This window comes from Sus scrofa, chromosome 1, assembly GCF_054392235.1.
Source record: "Sus scrofa isolate SSC_HxYL_T2T_F1_AM1 chromosome 1, Sscrofa_HxYL_maternal_Yorkshire_Landrace_v2.0, whole genome shotgun sequence".
NCBI classification, from domain to species: domain Eukaryota; kingdom Metazoa; phylum Chordata; class Mammalia; order Artiodactyla; family Suidae; genus Sus; species Sus scrofa.
Window position 1 is genome coordinate 243,275,924 of NC_139383.1, and position 16,189 is coordinate 243,292,112.

The 16,189-nt window shown below is 38.3% G+C and overlaps 1 protein-coding gene across 20 annotated transcripts in view; it reads left to right on the forward strand.

The window, feature by feature from the left end:
• TLE4 (TLE family member 4, transcriptional corepressor) overlaps positions 1-16,189 on the forward strand; it is a 148,808-nt gene that overhangs the window by 76,000 nt on the left and 56,619 nt on the right. For 6 of the 20 annotated variants that reach the window (XM_084988418.1, XM_084988446.1, XM_084988468.1 and 3 more), the window contains one exon: positions 1,017-1,241. Coding sequence is in view for 9 of the 20 variants with exons in the window: in XM_005660175.4 (XP_005660232.1) it covers positions 1,017-1,221; positions 2,508-2,524 (222 nt within the window). In the remaining 11 variants the exon portion in view is untranslated. Of the gene's footprint in view, positions 1-1,016; positions 1,242-2,507; positions 2,525-16,189 lie in introns of all 20 variants that reach the window. The other 14 variants (XM_005660175.4, XM_005660177.4, XM_084988403.1 and 11 more) reach the window with 3 other exon arrangements.

Consider the following 16,189-nt stretch of genomic DNA (forward strand, 5'->3'; position numbering starts at 1 on the left):
CACTAGGAAGAGGCAGCAAGGCCTGCTTGCCGCAGTTTCTGTAGCCCAGCTTGCTGCAGCCTTGGCTGAGGTCAAGCACTCCCCTTCCAGCCTCTCGAGGGCTTTCTCCATGTGTTGCCAGTGTGCTGGTAAAAATGACTTTAAACTCTTGTCAGCACAGTTACTGGTGCATGCATCACAGTCCCACTCAGATAAACCTGTCACAACACAGAGGCGGCCGCTAGAGAAGAGTACAAGGGCAGGCCGCTAGCTTTTCATTCGAGCATCACTAAACGTGCACAGAGTGCCCAATTATTTCAGCATTATTGAGCAAGCCTACAGGAGGACCCAAGCCTTGCTACATTAGATTTTCTTTAGTAATTTGCTCAAGTACCGCTGAGGACACTTAAAGGGCTTAAAACGGTGGCTGCAACCAGTTTCCTTTTCTGGGTTGTTAATTCAGGTTTTCTCTTTCAAATTAACTCTCCCCGCATGCTGTGCAGCAGTTCTGGGAGAACTGTTTAACACTAATTTTCTCAATTTTCAGGCTTTTTTTTTTTTGTTCAGCGTAACTGCTTTAACAGTCATGTATGTTTTGATTAGAGATGTACGATAGTGAGGCCTTATGTTTTGGGGACCAAGATACAGATACTTTGTTAAAAAAGTCTAATTTCCACTATAAAAGTAACAGATAATTTCACTATTTAAAAATTAGGTTATTTACAATGCATTGCAGAACCACTAGATCCAAGTAAAAAAAGATAGTATTTTTCTATTATTCATCTCCCTCTCCTTAAAAATATACATATATATATATGTGTGTATATATATGTGTGTGTGTGTGTGTGTGTGTGTGTGTGTATATATATATATATATATATATATATATATATATATATAAAAGACAAATCTTTCCTTCATAGGTGTTCGGCTTTCCACTGTCTGTTTGCACCTCTTTTCTTGCCTTCTGCTAATGGGGGCTGGGGGTGTCTCGGATATAGGGAACAAGTTCAATATCTTTGTCCCGTTTCTCACAGCAGCAACAACTCCAGGCCCAGCATTTGTCACATGGACATGGCCTGCCAGTGCCTCTGACTCCACATCCTTCAGGGCTTCAGCCCCCTGCCATTCCACCCATTGGTAGCAGTGCCGGCCTTCTGGCCCTCTCCAGTGCTCTGGGAGGCCAGTCCCACCTTCCAATTAAAGATGAGAAGAAGCACCACGACAACGATCACCAAAGAGGTGAGTGATTTTCTCAGGATGTCAGTCTGATATTACCTGACTGCTGCTGAGGGTAGGTCTGGATGTCATTGTTTATTCTGTGTTGGGATTTCATTTTACCAGTGACTAAACAAAGGATTTCCGCTGGAAAGTGAATTAATTTTTGGAACAGTCTTTTGCTGAATGATACCCTACTGGTTGACAAGAGTTAATGCACTCTCCAAAGGGGGATGGGGAGGGGTCGGGGTCCCCATTTCTTGGTTATTGCCTCTGATCCCTTGCTCCTTCCTGTGTTCCCAAGTCTAAATCAGTAATGAAGTGCCACAGTAGTCTGTGTTTGGAATAGTCACTGGCATTAATAGCTAATTTTGACCGAATCTATTTTGGGGAAAGACTTGCTGATAAAGGCTCACTTAATAATTTGACAGACTCAATTATTATTTATAAATCAGATCAGCCTATATAGTGCAGTGAAATTCTTGCTGGTAAGAGAACAATTTCAGTAGTCTTAGTAATTGAAACAGTGCAACTCAAATTAATGAAATCTGTTGGTTTAACCACTTCTATCACCTTCTGTTTAGAAGCATGAAATTAACTCTTTTCTGACTAAAAGAACAGCACAACTGTTTATGTAAATAATCGATTTAAAGGTCAGTTGTGCTCCTTAAAGGTTGATGTCTCCCTGCCACTAAAGTAAATGATGATGCAGACATTTTGATGTGACTATATGTTTGTACGGTGTTTATTAGTAATTTTTATTGGTTAATGTCAGAAAAGCAAATGAAAGTCTCTCCCAGCATTCCTTTGTGGAAGTTTACTTAGTACATGGGTGGTTCATGGGTCAGAAGGGTGTGGTTAAAATTAAAACCTCATATATACTCTTGTTTCAGTGTCATTACCATGAAATATAGTCTTGGGTAAATGATTTTTATTGCATAAACATAAATTTTCCATCTCCGATGTTTAGAAACACTGTAATATTTGTCATCAGATATCTCAGTGCTATGGTACAGAGCTGAGGCATGTCTATAAACACTTGTATAAGTGGAAAAGTCAATAAGGAATATAAATAACATGAATATCCAGCTTTGGTTTTTGAAATTGTGTCAAAGGTAGATTGGCTCTTTGTGGATCTGGTCAAGTAGTATTAATAATTAACTTCATAGCAAAGTTGACATCTGTGCTATTTATTATTTAGCAGAGATCAAATTTGATAAACATATTCTATGTAAACTTACTGGTACCTTTCTTTTTTCCCCTTTCTCTCCCCACTTGCTCTGCCCATGTTGCTGCTCTTTTGCCTATAGACAGAGATTCCATCAAGGTAAGACTCGAGATTATAGATGAAGGAGTGGCTTAAAAGTGGGCTCTAAATGATTTGAGTATATCTAGTAATGGATTCTTAGAGATTTACAGGATGATTTGGTGGGTTTTACCAAAGAGTGGTTAATTGCATTTTGGGATTGCTTTCAGTTATGTGTTTGAGATTTTTGAAAATATTAGTCCCATTTATTTCTCTATTGGAATCAGATTTATAGACCAAGATTGAATTATAAGATCTGACTTGCATTGCTCATTTTATTCTGTCTTCATCATGTGAAAAAGAATAACTGCTTTTCTTCTGTCAAGCTTTGGCTATAAGATGAAAAATAATGGGAAATATTGGTTTATAAGGAAATACATTTTGGAAAGCAGTTCCATCCTAGAAAACTGTCAAAACATTTAAGAGTATTTGTCTTCACCAGAAAGTTTGTGGGGTTTTTTAGTGACATCTTGGTTTCCAGTACAGCAAGTTATTCTCCTTAGGTTCTATATCTGTCTTATCTGCCTTCTCCATCTCTTTATAGAGAAGTTGTAGAAGAGGAAAAATTATTTAGGGCCTAATACTTTGGATATGCTTTTGTAATACCATAATGGGGTGTTCTAAGGGTGCCTGAATTTATATAGTAGACAAACAAGAAAAACAGGCTACCATGGCAGAAAATGAGTAAAATATGAAATTGCTTGATAACTTTTGAGCCAGGCATGATGGAAATATACCACTGTATTGTTGGATAATTGTCTTACGCATGCCATTGTATTTTGTATAGATTAGAAAGCAAGGGCATTTCCCAAGCATTGGCCAAAGCATAGATGCTGTCAGTTGCTTTTCTTGTATTTTACAACGATATGTTTTGGAGCATCGGCAGTTACATCTCCTGTAGTTTTAAATGAAATTGTGTATGTGAAGACTAAAATCTTCCCCTGAAAACCACCTGTGCTCTCACTTTGAATGCCTCTTTATTCCTTATCCTTTTATAGTAAAAGGGAAATAGAGCCCTCCCCTGCCCACCAGAATTCAATAAATAATAGAAAATAAAATCCATCTATTTTGCTCTTCAAGAATCTTTGTAATTTGAAAGGGTATCTGCACACCCATAGAAATGTCAACATTTACGGTCGGAACTGCACACATTGAATTATTTAATTAAGCATTTAGAGTTGTGTACTTTGTTGTATAATATGAACTTCAATACCTAAATTAAAAAAGCGTTCTTAATCAGAGTCTAGGAAGTACTCCACACATATGTACTTAGGCAGTAGTAAGGAAATGCATTGATGGGGAGAGCAGCCCTTGGAAAGCCTGTCTAGTTATTCTGAGACCAATAACATAAACATTCCCTGCCTTCATATGATGAATACATAGCTTCAGGCAGGCCAGTGAACTAAACAAAAGCCTCCGCCATGCCCCACTCCCAGAAGGCTGTGAAAATATTTATACTCCAGTGCACACTTTTGTGTCAGTTACATTTTATAGTCCCTCATGCCAGAGGAGGGTATATTTTGAAATCATCTATAATCATTCAGGATGAGCCTGGGAGTGAGTATCTATATAGCTTGGAAGCCAGGGGAGAAACAAAAGGTAATAGAGGCGGATGATTTTGCCTTGATTTATTATGGAATGGTGGCTATAAATAGCTATTTTTGTGAGTTCTTGAATTTGAAGTCGTGTTGTGTCAGGTCTAGGGCTGTCCTGTGGCTTTGCGAGGTGAAATAGTTGGCTAATTTTGTAAATGTGTTCTCTGATGCTCAGAGAAGCAGTTAGTTGCTTGTTTCATCGATCGTCCTCATCCTCCTGTAAGTGGTTCCTGGTTAAGAGGGACTTTTTATGATTGTCTGCTGTGTGACTGGATGGTTTTTGTCAGCCAGAGCATGCCAGTTGCCTGCAGCTGGAGTCAGGCTTGTATGAAATAATTTATTCATGCAAGATAATGCTCCTTAACATTTAACAGGTAATGAACGTGACATAAATTTCCTTCTTGCTTTTAATTTTTCCCTTTCCTCTTCTAATGTGCAAACAGGCAGCTCTGGTACTCTAAATAATAAGTAATTTTTGGCCATCTGTCAAAAGGAAATTTCAATACAAATTTAAATTAATGGTGCCTGAAATTTTTTATAGCTCCTCTAAAAGCCTCTAATGTGCAGAAAATTCTGAATCTGCTGGTAGTAATTAGTGTTGCATGTAATGAGGATGTGGGCAATGTTATACAGTCCCAGTGTAACATTTTGATATGGCAGCAAAATTTTGATTTATACAAGGTTGTGGATGGCTTTAATTGTAAGAGACACTTTAAAATGTTTTCTTGATGTTACAGATTATTGAACAGGGCACATTTCAGAATAGCTCATAAAATATAAATTTAAACTTACTGTAAAGATTCAGGTAATTAAGGTGTTTTACCCTTAGGTGTCAAGTAAAAATGAAAGAAATTCCCTTGTTAAAGTGGGCCTTTCTCTTCTTGGAAGTTTCTCTAGCCACTAAACCACATGCTATTGGCTTTATTGATCTTGTTTTCTATAGCCCAAGTAGCCAAGTTTATTCCTAAGGCTGTTATTTGCAGAACTGTATCTGAGTTTTCAACAAAGACAGAGAATGTAAATATGGACCTAAAGTAGGAAGCACTGTAGGAGTCCAAGAATCAATTTATTTGGTGATGAGAAACCAGAATGGTATGTGTGTTCTAGGGGGGGCTGTTGAAGTAAGGAGCCAAATCACCTGCTTATCACTTGGCCATCCATGTGCCAATAGTAAGCCTTTTATTTGGGGGCTGAAAATGTTAAACTGACCATAGTCTACCCCCATCCTTAGTGATAGAGTGGAAAGCCCAAAATAGGTTCCTACTTCTCCTTCCTGAATGGAGACTTTCTCAATAACTTCTGGAGTTTTCCAAGGAAATATTTTCCAAAGTGATGAAGCCTTCCACTGCCCATCCTTCTTATGGGCTGAGGGGTAGAAGTTGGTTGGCTCCAGAGAGAGGACCGAGCAGACATTCCCACATGCTGCCTGGAGCTTCCTAGTTGGTGGAGATCCCAGTTCAACAGGAGTCATTAGCTCCTTACATCACTCTGTTTCCCTCTGATTGCTTGACATGAGGTTAATGATTCAGAGCTGTGAAGGCCAAGTTGCCTAAAACCTGGTAAGAATCTGAGAATGAGAAATTAATCTTATTACACCCCATATGTCTTCACCTTCCAGCAAAAAACAGGGCTAAAATCAAGACCAACTTGAAAATTCGCTATCTGCAATGATTCATTAACTCCATGAGCTCTCCCAAGTTGGTATTATCATGCATACCTTTTTACTTCCCAAGTCCTTTTTATGTTTATTGCTTATTCTTTTTTTAATCCTGAATGCAGTAATCTCAAGTCAGGCACTTGAAGGATTTGCCATTTGTTATTTGTAAAATATAGCATAAGTACATTTTTTTCCTTTTAAGTGGTGGTGATTTTATTTTTATTATTTCATTGCATTGTCTTCCCCAAAGTGCCGTATGCATAATCAAAGAGGATGATATTTTTTTGTGATTTGTACATTGCCAAAATAACCTCCAGAAACACTGCAGCATTTTAAAATGCCAAATGCAATCTTTGAGTTTGTTTCCCTATAATCCGCCAATATTGAACTTTATAGTTTTTGTAATTTTTGCTAGTATAAGTATGGATGGCACAGTTTTTTAAAATGTACATATAACTATTTTTCAAACTCAGTGCTTTTCTATGGGTATATATATATGCTATATCTCCCCCTGCCTTTCTGTATGGGTTCTTTGTTTTTGTTAAAGGGATATTATGGTGATCTGTTTATTAGTTCTATCTAAGGCAATGCCTTTTTATTCTGCCCTAGCTATATTTTGGAATTTATTTTATGTAGATGACTAAAACATCATACATTACTTTTCTTCTTGTCTCTACACTTATTCTCTTTGGCAGAAAAGGTTTATCAATGGAGAATTAGACTAAGGCTGTTTTTATGTTCAAATCGAAGTGTATGATTCAGGCCAAGAAAGCACTTTTGCCTCATTAGTTGGGTGTTATAGGTGAAAGTGGGCTTTTAGCTTGTTAACAAAATTATTACTTCTGTTTGCCACATCACTTGGTATATCGAGACTTAGTGGTCAAGGGGTTCCCCTTGTGGCTCAGTGGAGTTAAGAACCCAACTAGTATTCATGAGGGTGCAGGTTTGATCTCTGGCCTCACTCTGACTCATTGGGTTAAGGACCTGGTGTCCCCACAAGCTGGAGCGTTTGTCCTAGATGCGGCTGGGATCTGATGTCCGTGGTGTAGGCCTGTAGATGCAGCTCCAGTTCGACCCCTAGCCTGGGAACCTCCATATTGTGCAGGTATGGTAAAAAGAAAAAAAAAAAACCTTAATGGTTAAGGTTCTGTTCCAGGATTTGTGTGACATTTGTGACTTGGTTTTTGTTCCCCTCTGCCTCTTTTTCCTATTGCAAAGCATTATCAGTCTGAGAAGAGATGAGCCTTTAATATGTTTCACCCCTTGGCATAGAGAAAGCAGAGAAGAAACCACTTGGGGAGGAAGGATGGGCCAGTAGAAGAGGGAATAACTATTCTGCCCAGGCGGTTTGGATTTTAACACTCACTCCCTTTTCCCCATACACCTGTGAAAGAAAGGAATGCTTGTAATCTTACGCTTTGTGAGAAAGCTTGGTGGGATTAATGGCCTGTAGACTTTAGAAGGACACGTTATAAAAAGACAAAAAGCCTAAAGTTGAAGTCCATAAAATACTATAAAGAGGGTATAATAAAAAAACAAACCAAAAAAACAAAAAAAAAAACCTCCAACAAACCCCAAACATCAACAACAAACTAAGCTGTGATGGGGCTTGTATTATCTCCTGTTTTCCCCTTAGGCATCAGTAATCTGAGAAAAGAAAGTATGTAATTAAGGGTTGTGACTTGGACACTCCAGTTTCTCCACTGTAACCTATCGAAAAATCAGGTAAAGCCCTAGTTACCCAGTCAACCCCACTGATGAACATGTATAGCTCGTGGTTTAGATTTCACTTGTGAAGGTAGGTGGTGAGGACAGGTTTATTTATTTATTTGTTTCACATATGAGGAAAAGTTTAGAGGTCACCATAGCCATTGCCATCCTCAAAAAGAAAGCTTCATGGGCAACTCTGACTCATTCTTTGTTATTAAAAACTTGAAACATACAGTAGAAATAATAGTGCAAAAATCTTCCATACTTAACATCAAGGTATAAGAGTTATCAACTTTTAGCCACATTTTAATCTGTTCTTTTGTTTCTTTGCTAAAATATTTTCAAGCCAAAGTAGATAGCATGCTTTTTTACCCTTATGTACTTCAGTGCATGAAATAAATACATTTTCCCAAAGAGTGGATTTTTTTTTTTTTTGGTAACTATAATGCCTTTAATTACTTTGTAAAAAAGTTATTTGATGGCTTCTGATAACCAGCCTATAAGCAACCTTCTTTGATTATTTCAAACAATTGGTTTGCTTGAAATGGAGTCCAAGTAGGATCCATTCCATTTTGTTGTGATCTCTCTTAGGGTCTCTATTAATCGAACAGTTTCCCTCCTTTTAAAATTTTTCCTATGCCACTGATTGGTTGATAAACCTGGGCCAGCCTTCCTAAAAAATGGCACATATATTAGATGTCTCTGTGCGCTTCCTTGTGATATCAAGACTTTCTCCTGAATCATGTTAGGAAAAGTCTTTTTATGAAAGAATGGGTAGAGGAATGACATCTAGGTTTGCATGTACAAGTTGATGATATCAACAGTTTAATGAGGTTTACGAGTAATCAGGGAAGTAAAATTTCTAGAAATCTACACTGATTATCAGTAAGTAGAATTCAGTTTGTATCCTTTAACTTTCAAACACAGACTGTGATGTATTTGAAATCCAACTTGACTTTCCAAATGTAAATAATAATAATATAAATATTGTTTAAGAAAGCCTTTTAAAAATACCTTTTCAGGTAGAATTTTTTTTTCTTTTAAGGTTTTATTAAAGTCTAGTTGGTTTACAGTGTGATGTTTCTGCTATACAACAAAGTGATTCAGTTAGACACAAACTCATATCCATTCTTTTTCTATAGAGTTATCAAAGTCTAGTAAGATTTTAAAAATATATTAAGTACATTTATTTTCTTATGTGTAGTATCCTAGATGCCCTGTGCTCCAACAGAACATAGGTCTCTCCCACTAAATTTCTAGCTCCTTGAGGGCAAGAATCTTTATCTTCTTTGTGAAACTGTATGTAGGAGGACAAATCAAGGGAGTTGTAATTAGAGAAATCCTAATTTTACCAGGAATCCTCTCTCCCTCTCTGGGTAAGCTCTGTGTCCCTGGGCAAGTCACTTCCCTGGCTCTCACAGCTATTACTCTAGATGGTTTTTTTTCCCCCCCAAGCATTTGGAATGTAGATGTTATTCAGTCCTATCCTAGAAATGAATTTAACAATACAAATCTTATACTATAGAGTATGTTTTGGCAATAACGTTGGCCATACCATTAGCCAAATAAACACAGTGGTAATTATATTTTTGGGTGTTGAGTAGTAGGGGAGTAGTTTAGTATTTTAAAATACATCTTTCAAGGATTTAATTTAAAACTTTGAATTTTCAAAAATAAGATGGTAATTTAAAAATGAGTGTTTCAGTATTACTCTTTTTTAAGTTCTTTGTAGAGGTATTTTTTTCTACCATGTATTTTCCTATTTAGTGTTACCTTATCACAGAATAATCAGGACTTTTGTTCTGTGGGTTTATGATGAAGTAACTTGTTCAGTATTAATTGATATCTGCCTCTAGGCATGTTAAACTGTGTGAAATGTAACAGGTGCCCTAATTCCAGAAAATATGTTGTAATTGTTTGTTTGCCTAACAAATGAATAAATATCTTTAGGGCACAACTGGTCCTCAGGTGGTGAGCATGAATGGATTAGTGATGAGACTGGGGGAGCTGTGTTCTCTGTGCCATTCTTCACCAATTGCTGAGGCAGAACAAATATTAATTAACAAAGGCAGACGGGTTGTGGGGTCGTCCTTCCCCAGCTGATTTTTTGGCAAGGGTGGTTTAATTCTTTTCCTCCATAAACCAGCCCTCTTCATTACTAGAAAAACATTTCCATCCTGATGTTTAATGTCTCTAATTTTAATTAGAATGCATTTCATCTCTTGCAGAAATATCACATCTAAAGTTAACTTTTTTCTTAAATTTTAAAGGGCTTAAGATTTGTTTTAATTGGCATTTGAATTTCAAAAAAATTTGTTTCTCAAGATGTAGATCATTCTTCCAAAAGAATTACATGAAATAATTTTTCACCATCTTTTTCATATTCTTATATAGTGATACTTAACCGTAACCCACTCCGGAAAAATCATAAAGTTACACAGGGGAGCGCTCAATATCCTCACTTCTCCATTTCTTGAATCATTTCTGCTGTAATGCTTACCCCTATCCAATTGCATATTTAGTTTTATGGTGGTTTGAAGTAATTCAGATATCTTCTGGGTTAAAGACTACACCTGAGGGCCTACCACTACCAAGAGCTGTAATTTCAGACATGAAGAGAAGTCATATCTAATAATTACCATGACAGCTGCCTTGGGACAGGGTTGAACAGAATTCTGGCTTCATGAAAGAGGACTGGAAAGGAAGTTTGCTGAGGGCTAAGTAGTACCTCTCATAAGAGTTTGGGATTCTTTTAAATAAACTTGGTAGATGAATGAAACTAAGAAAATAATATTGTAAGACTAAATAATGCTGCTGAGATCTGGCAATTCAAAACTAAATCTTAAAGTTGAATACTTAGTTGTTTTACCTTGAATCTAAAAAGTGAACAAAATAATATTTAACTTTATTAGATCCATTATTCAGAACTAATCCAAATATTTCTGTATGTGATAAATTATACTACTTTAAAGAAGCATTTTTTAGGAAGCATCAAGCACTAGTATTGTCACTTTAATTCGTGTTTATGTGTGATGGTTGTAATTGGTGCCTAAGTCCCTTCCTCCTCCACCCCAGGTTCAGTGGTGCCTCCAGTTTTGCTTCACTAGAAACAGGAAAACAGCATATATATATACACATGCATGAAATCCACTCATGCACAGTCAGCCTTTCTTCCCTTACATGGTTTATTACTCCATCCCCCTTTCAACCACTAATGCTCACGAAAGACTTATACTTTGCTGTCTCTTACCACCCTCTCCTTGAACTGAGTTGGAGGCAGTGAGGTGGAAGTTAAAATGGCTTATGCATTCTTCTTGTAAGTGAACTTTCTAAGGTACTAGGTTACCTTAGAAATTCTTTTTTTTTTTTTTTTCCTTTTTAGGGCATATGAAAATTCATAGGCTAGGGGTTGAATCAAAGCTACAGCTGCCGGCCTATGCCACAGCCACAGCAACACTGTATCCGAGACATGCTCACAGACGACACCGGATCCTTAACCCACTGAGTGAGGCCAGGGCTTGAACCCACATCTTTATGGATACTAGTGGGATTCATTTCCCCTGAGCCATGATGGGAATTCCAGAAATTCTTTTTCTAAGCATGGAAGATTATTTTTCATAGAAATGGGCTCATATTTAATTGTATCAGACCCTAAGGATTTTTAGATCTTTCTTTTCTGAATTAATACTTTTCGGGTTGCTGAGTGTTCATATTTAAGGGGAAGAGAGGAAGGGGAGATAAACAGGTTATGATGCCACCCAATGAGAGAAGCCAATAGGCAACACAATAGCACTTCGTTTTTATTTATTCTTTCTTACGGTCATTTTAATTATTGTAGAAAATTTTTGAGTATTCTGTTCATTTATCTTTTTATAAACTTTTGTTTTCTTGAGCGACATTTGGCCTTTTGAACAACAATATAAAATTGGAAATGCTAATGTTTTGAGCCAACTAAAGGAGGAAAATAAAAATGTCACCATGGTAACAAAGCTGCTTTCTAGATGGTTTCCTAAGATATGCCTGAACTAGAAGCAGATGTCTGATTTGAGAATCTTGCCTCCTTCAATGTAAACAAATAACTTCTGGGCAGGTGTTGGAAATAATATGGAAATCCTATTAAGGGGCCCCCGGGTTCCTGTCAGTCAGGAAGCCCGTGCCACAAAAGGGCTGGTTGTCACATAAAGGAGCAGAGTAAATTCTCATTAGGCCTGAGCTTTTCCCAGGAAATGATTGTCTCCGTGTGTTCTTTCTCCTGTGAATCTGAATGTAAGCTGTTGCTTCTATTGATCTATTCACTGGCTTTATTTTTCTCCTCTTCATTCCAGATCCTCCCTCGCCTCCGCCAGCCTGTATTCTCCTCTTCACCCACCCCTTCCCTTTAGATTAACACTTGATCTGTGCTACTGCTCTGAGAGTTGTGACATTTGTGATTTTAACCTCCCACCCTGGGTGGGGGAGGAGGGAAGTCACTCTTCATCCAGGGGCCAGTTGGACAAAGAACCAGGCTGATTAGGCTGAGTACCAGGGGCTGTTTGGAACCACACAGTGAGAGACAGCCACAGTCCTGAATACTGCTCGGGTGTACATTTACTTGGAGTTAAGAGTTTTATAAATTAAGTAGAAACTAAAAGCATGAAGAGACAATGTTTTTATGAACTTTTCAAAACCTATATAGTTGTCTGGAAAGCCAGTAAACCTGCGCTGTTCCGTATGATAGCAAGTAGCCTCATGAAACTGTATATTTGTTAAAATGACATAAACTAAAAAATCTAGCTTTTCTCTATGGCACAAGCCACACTTCAGGTGATCAGTAGGCACATGTGGCTGTAGCAACTGCCATACCAGTGCAGGCATGGAGCATTGCCATCATCACAAAAAGTTCTGTTGGATAGAGAGGGACGTTGGCCTGATAAAGCTCTCTGGTTGTGCTGTTCTGTCCGGTTAAAACCGACTCCTGATATTTATTCAAAAGCAGGGCTCCTCCCGATGCAGAGAAAATAAGGGGCATGTGTGTATTTTGGTTTATCATTAATGTTCAGAAATGGTTGATATAGTCAGCTGCACTAATACAGTGATCTTTAATTTTTCTTACTGTTTTTTTTTTTTTTTTCTTCCCCTGGTGGAATTGGTTGAGCAGTTTAATGTGGATCTTCGCAAAATGGATCCCCAGGAGATACAATTTAATGTTTCTAGATAGACAGTTGAGGCAGTTTGATGGTGGTGGTAGAGGGCTTTGAAGGTTATGCATAACAATGCCTTTTATAATACTCAGAAGGTTAAATGTGGATAAACACTGAAAACAAGGCTTCAGAGAAGCCACACTATTATAATGCAGCATTTCTCAGACTATAGTCCCAGAGACGCACTTCATAAAGCCAATAAAGCGCACACTGGTGGTCTCCTGTTGCCCTAGCAACGGACCATGGGGCACAGTGTATGTGAAATGCATGAACATCTGTGAATTAATCTTTTTTAGTTTGTTCTTTTCTTGGCACTGATTGGGCCACTCTAGGCTTGTGCCTGTGACACTGTGTGTGGAGGGGTAAACTGGAGCGGTCCCCAGGGCCTTGCCCTCAAGTGGATGGTGGAATGGCAAGTGAGGAGGGATTAATCCCGGTGGCGCGTTCAGCAGTGCAGGGATTTGGCCTGACAGCACTCTCAGTGGGGTGTTATTAGCTTACTTTCTGGTGCATGGGGAAATGAATAAAAAATTTTCTAGTAAAACTGGGCATTACTGGGCTTACTGGGCTGCCCTGAAAAAAATCATCTTTTGAGAAAATTGAAATAATCGCTTGTGTTTATACCACAGTTATCAGGACTTGAAAGGTCTCTGGGTTATTCCACACCCTTGCCCCAGCCCCAGTCCCTGCTCCAGGGATTATGACCAAACCATATTGGACTAGTCAGAATGAGCCTTCTGAATTAGATGCTTAGGCTGGAATTTGTTTTGATAATAAAATCTGGTAGTAACCTAGTCTGACCTTATTTAGAGAATTTCAAATTGAGCTAGTGACAGTTTTGCCCTTGGGAGAAGAGAGCAAACTGTGACTAAATCAAAGAGCATTCATGAACAATATTTTGGTTAGATAGTTACCCCCCAACTCCTAACGGAATTGTCTTCAAATCTTGCCCTGAGCTCCAGGAAATTTTCAAACAGCACCCCTCCCTCAGCCTGTAGCACCTCTCCACTCCTTTGTGTGTTCCATTCCTCCTCTTGTGAGTGCCAGATGTTCCCTTGTAAACCATTTTGCTCACCCTTGTCAGTTTCAATTGTATTCTCTTTTCTTCCTTTTTTTTTTTTTTTTTTTTTTAATCTCCTTCTGCCCTTTTTTTCTTGGACTCCATTCTCCCTTACAAGTCAGCCCTGTTTTCAGGGAAGAAAAGAAGAATATTGCATAGGAGATATCTCATGCTGGATATAGTTTGTTAGGTTTAACAGGTAGGCTGAGAAATTTCGTTAATACATGTATTAAGACAAAAGTCTGTGCTTCTTGCTAGTCCATTAGGTTTAATTGATTTTCATTAATACTGAGGGACATTTAAATAGGAAGGACTACTTGTCAATTTGTATGTTTTCCTTTGGATATTAAAAAGGCACATTTGTACCTCTGTAGCTGAGTGATTTTCCTGATTTTCTTTTAGACAGCTAACCAAAAATTATTGTTTTAATGGTTCCGAATTCGTAACCCATTGGTAATAATAGATGAAGTCGAAAATTGAGCAATACAGTCTAAATAAACTAAAGCGAGTCACTAGGTATTGATTTGACAGCCAGAAGGCAAATAGGCCTTACTCTGTGTCTTTGGGGGTGCATAGAAAAGATTAGATACAATCCCTTCCCTCAAATCATTTTCCTATTAAAGTATGGAACTGAGATATGCTGTTTTCTGAGTAGAATAAAATACATTAATGGGTTGTTCCCTTTCATTTCTCTGAGCTTCCAGTTAGTCCTGAATTCTCTTAAAATGTGCATGTAGAACTAGTTTATGTTGATTGGAGGACCAGCTTCTGAAGGCAGTCTTCCTAGGAAGCTGCCAGTGCTGATGTGCAAATACATGCAAACATGGAACCTTTAGCACACCCTGAGAGCAGTGCCAGTGGCAACATTCTGTAGTCTCCTAATCCTGATGGTGCCTTTTAGGCTCATTCTGGTACTGTTTTGCAGGAATCAGTGAAACAATTGGAGCACAGAGCTAAAATACTATCATCGATTTCTGGGTGTTTGAACCCACTCATTTGCTTTTCAGGTAGTTTCTCTGATTGAAAAAAAAAAAAAAGTTTGCTGTCACTGCCCAGTAAAATAGCCTCTTTCCCATTCAGATGGAATTTTCTTCTTTCAAGAGTCTTTTTTAAAAGTTATTACCAAGTTTGTAGTTGTTACTTGAAGGCAGCCTCAAAAATACAGTAGTTAGAGGTATTACTATTAAGGACCTTCAGTGGGAAGTGGAATTTTCAAATTGTATTTTTCGTGGCCTGGACAGGTATTTGCTTTTTGAAAGCACTGTTTATGCCCCAAAACTAAGAAATCTTAGACACATGTGGTAAGAAGTAAAAATTCCACAGTAGTAAATGGCAGTGAGTAAGCTGGCTATAGTGAGGAGAGGAAATGAATTTGAATCTCTGCTGTTGACTGCATCTGTGTTTGACAGAGTGTGTTAAAAGCAGTAATTTTGTAATCCGGATATTTAAAAGCTGGAAAAGGAAAGGGAACACAAATAATAAAGAATGGAAAAGGTTTCCAGCATTCAGGTGTTTTATCCTTACTATACGTACTGGCCTAGCAAACAGGAATAATCCTCAAATTTTATTTTTAACTTTTTAACTCTTACTGTGTTTTTAAAGTACTTATAGAAATAAAATCAATACTTTCATTACTGTTGTAGATATGTGGATCTATAAAAACAAACAGTATTTAAGAGGAAAAAATTTCACATTTTCTTGTGTGTGTGTGTTTCTTTTTAGGGCCACACTTGCAGCATATGGAGGTTCCCTGGACTACGGGTCAAATTGGAGCTGTAGCTGCCAGCGTATACCACAGCCACAGCAACACCCGATCCGAGCTGTGTCTGTGACCTACACCACAGCTCCCCGCAATGCCGGATCCTTAACCCACTGAGTGAGGCCAGGGATCCAACCTGCGTCATCATGGATGCTAGTCGGATTTGTTAACCACTGAGCCATGACGGGAACTCCACATGATTTTCTTATATATGGCATTGCAGTAGAACATTTGGTGGTAGGAGTGGTCTCAAAAGGTGGGGTTCCCAAAACTGGACATGCTACCTTCCTTATTGGGCCAACCCCTAGCCTTTGTGGGTCCTGATAAAGATTACAAATGGAGACTCTCATACCTATGTCTAAGTATTTTCAAGATTACACCTTCATGATTATCTGAAAGGCCAAGTTTGAATTTAAAACTCTCAGGCTCCTTAGGAGTTCATTGCTGGACCACATGGGCCTTCTCATATTTTCTTGTAAATGCCCCAGCTCTCATAACCAAGCTTCGTTTTACCCCAGTGGCTCCCTCTGGTCTAGGTATGCCCACACCAACAGTGTCCTCTGTCTCGAGGAGGCTCCCAGAAAAAGACCAAGTAGACTCTGAAGGTGGGCCTCCAGGTAGGAAATTTCAGAGTCCTGGTACTCAGCGCATCATTTCGGCCTGGTAGGCAGGGATGTGTATGGGCGCTGGTACTCAGCACATCATTTCGGCATGGTAGGCAAGAA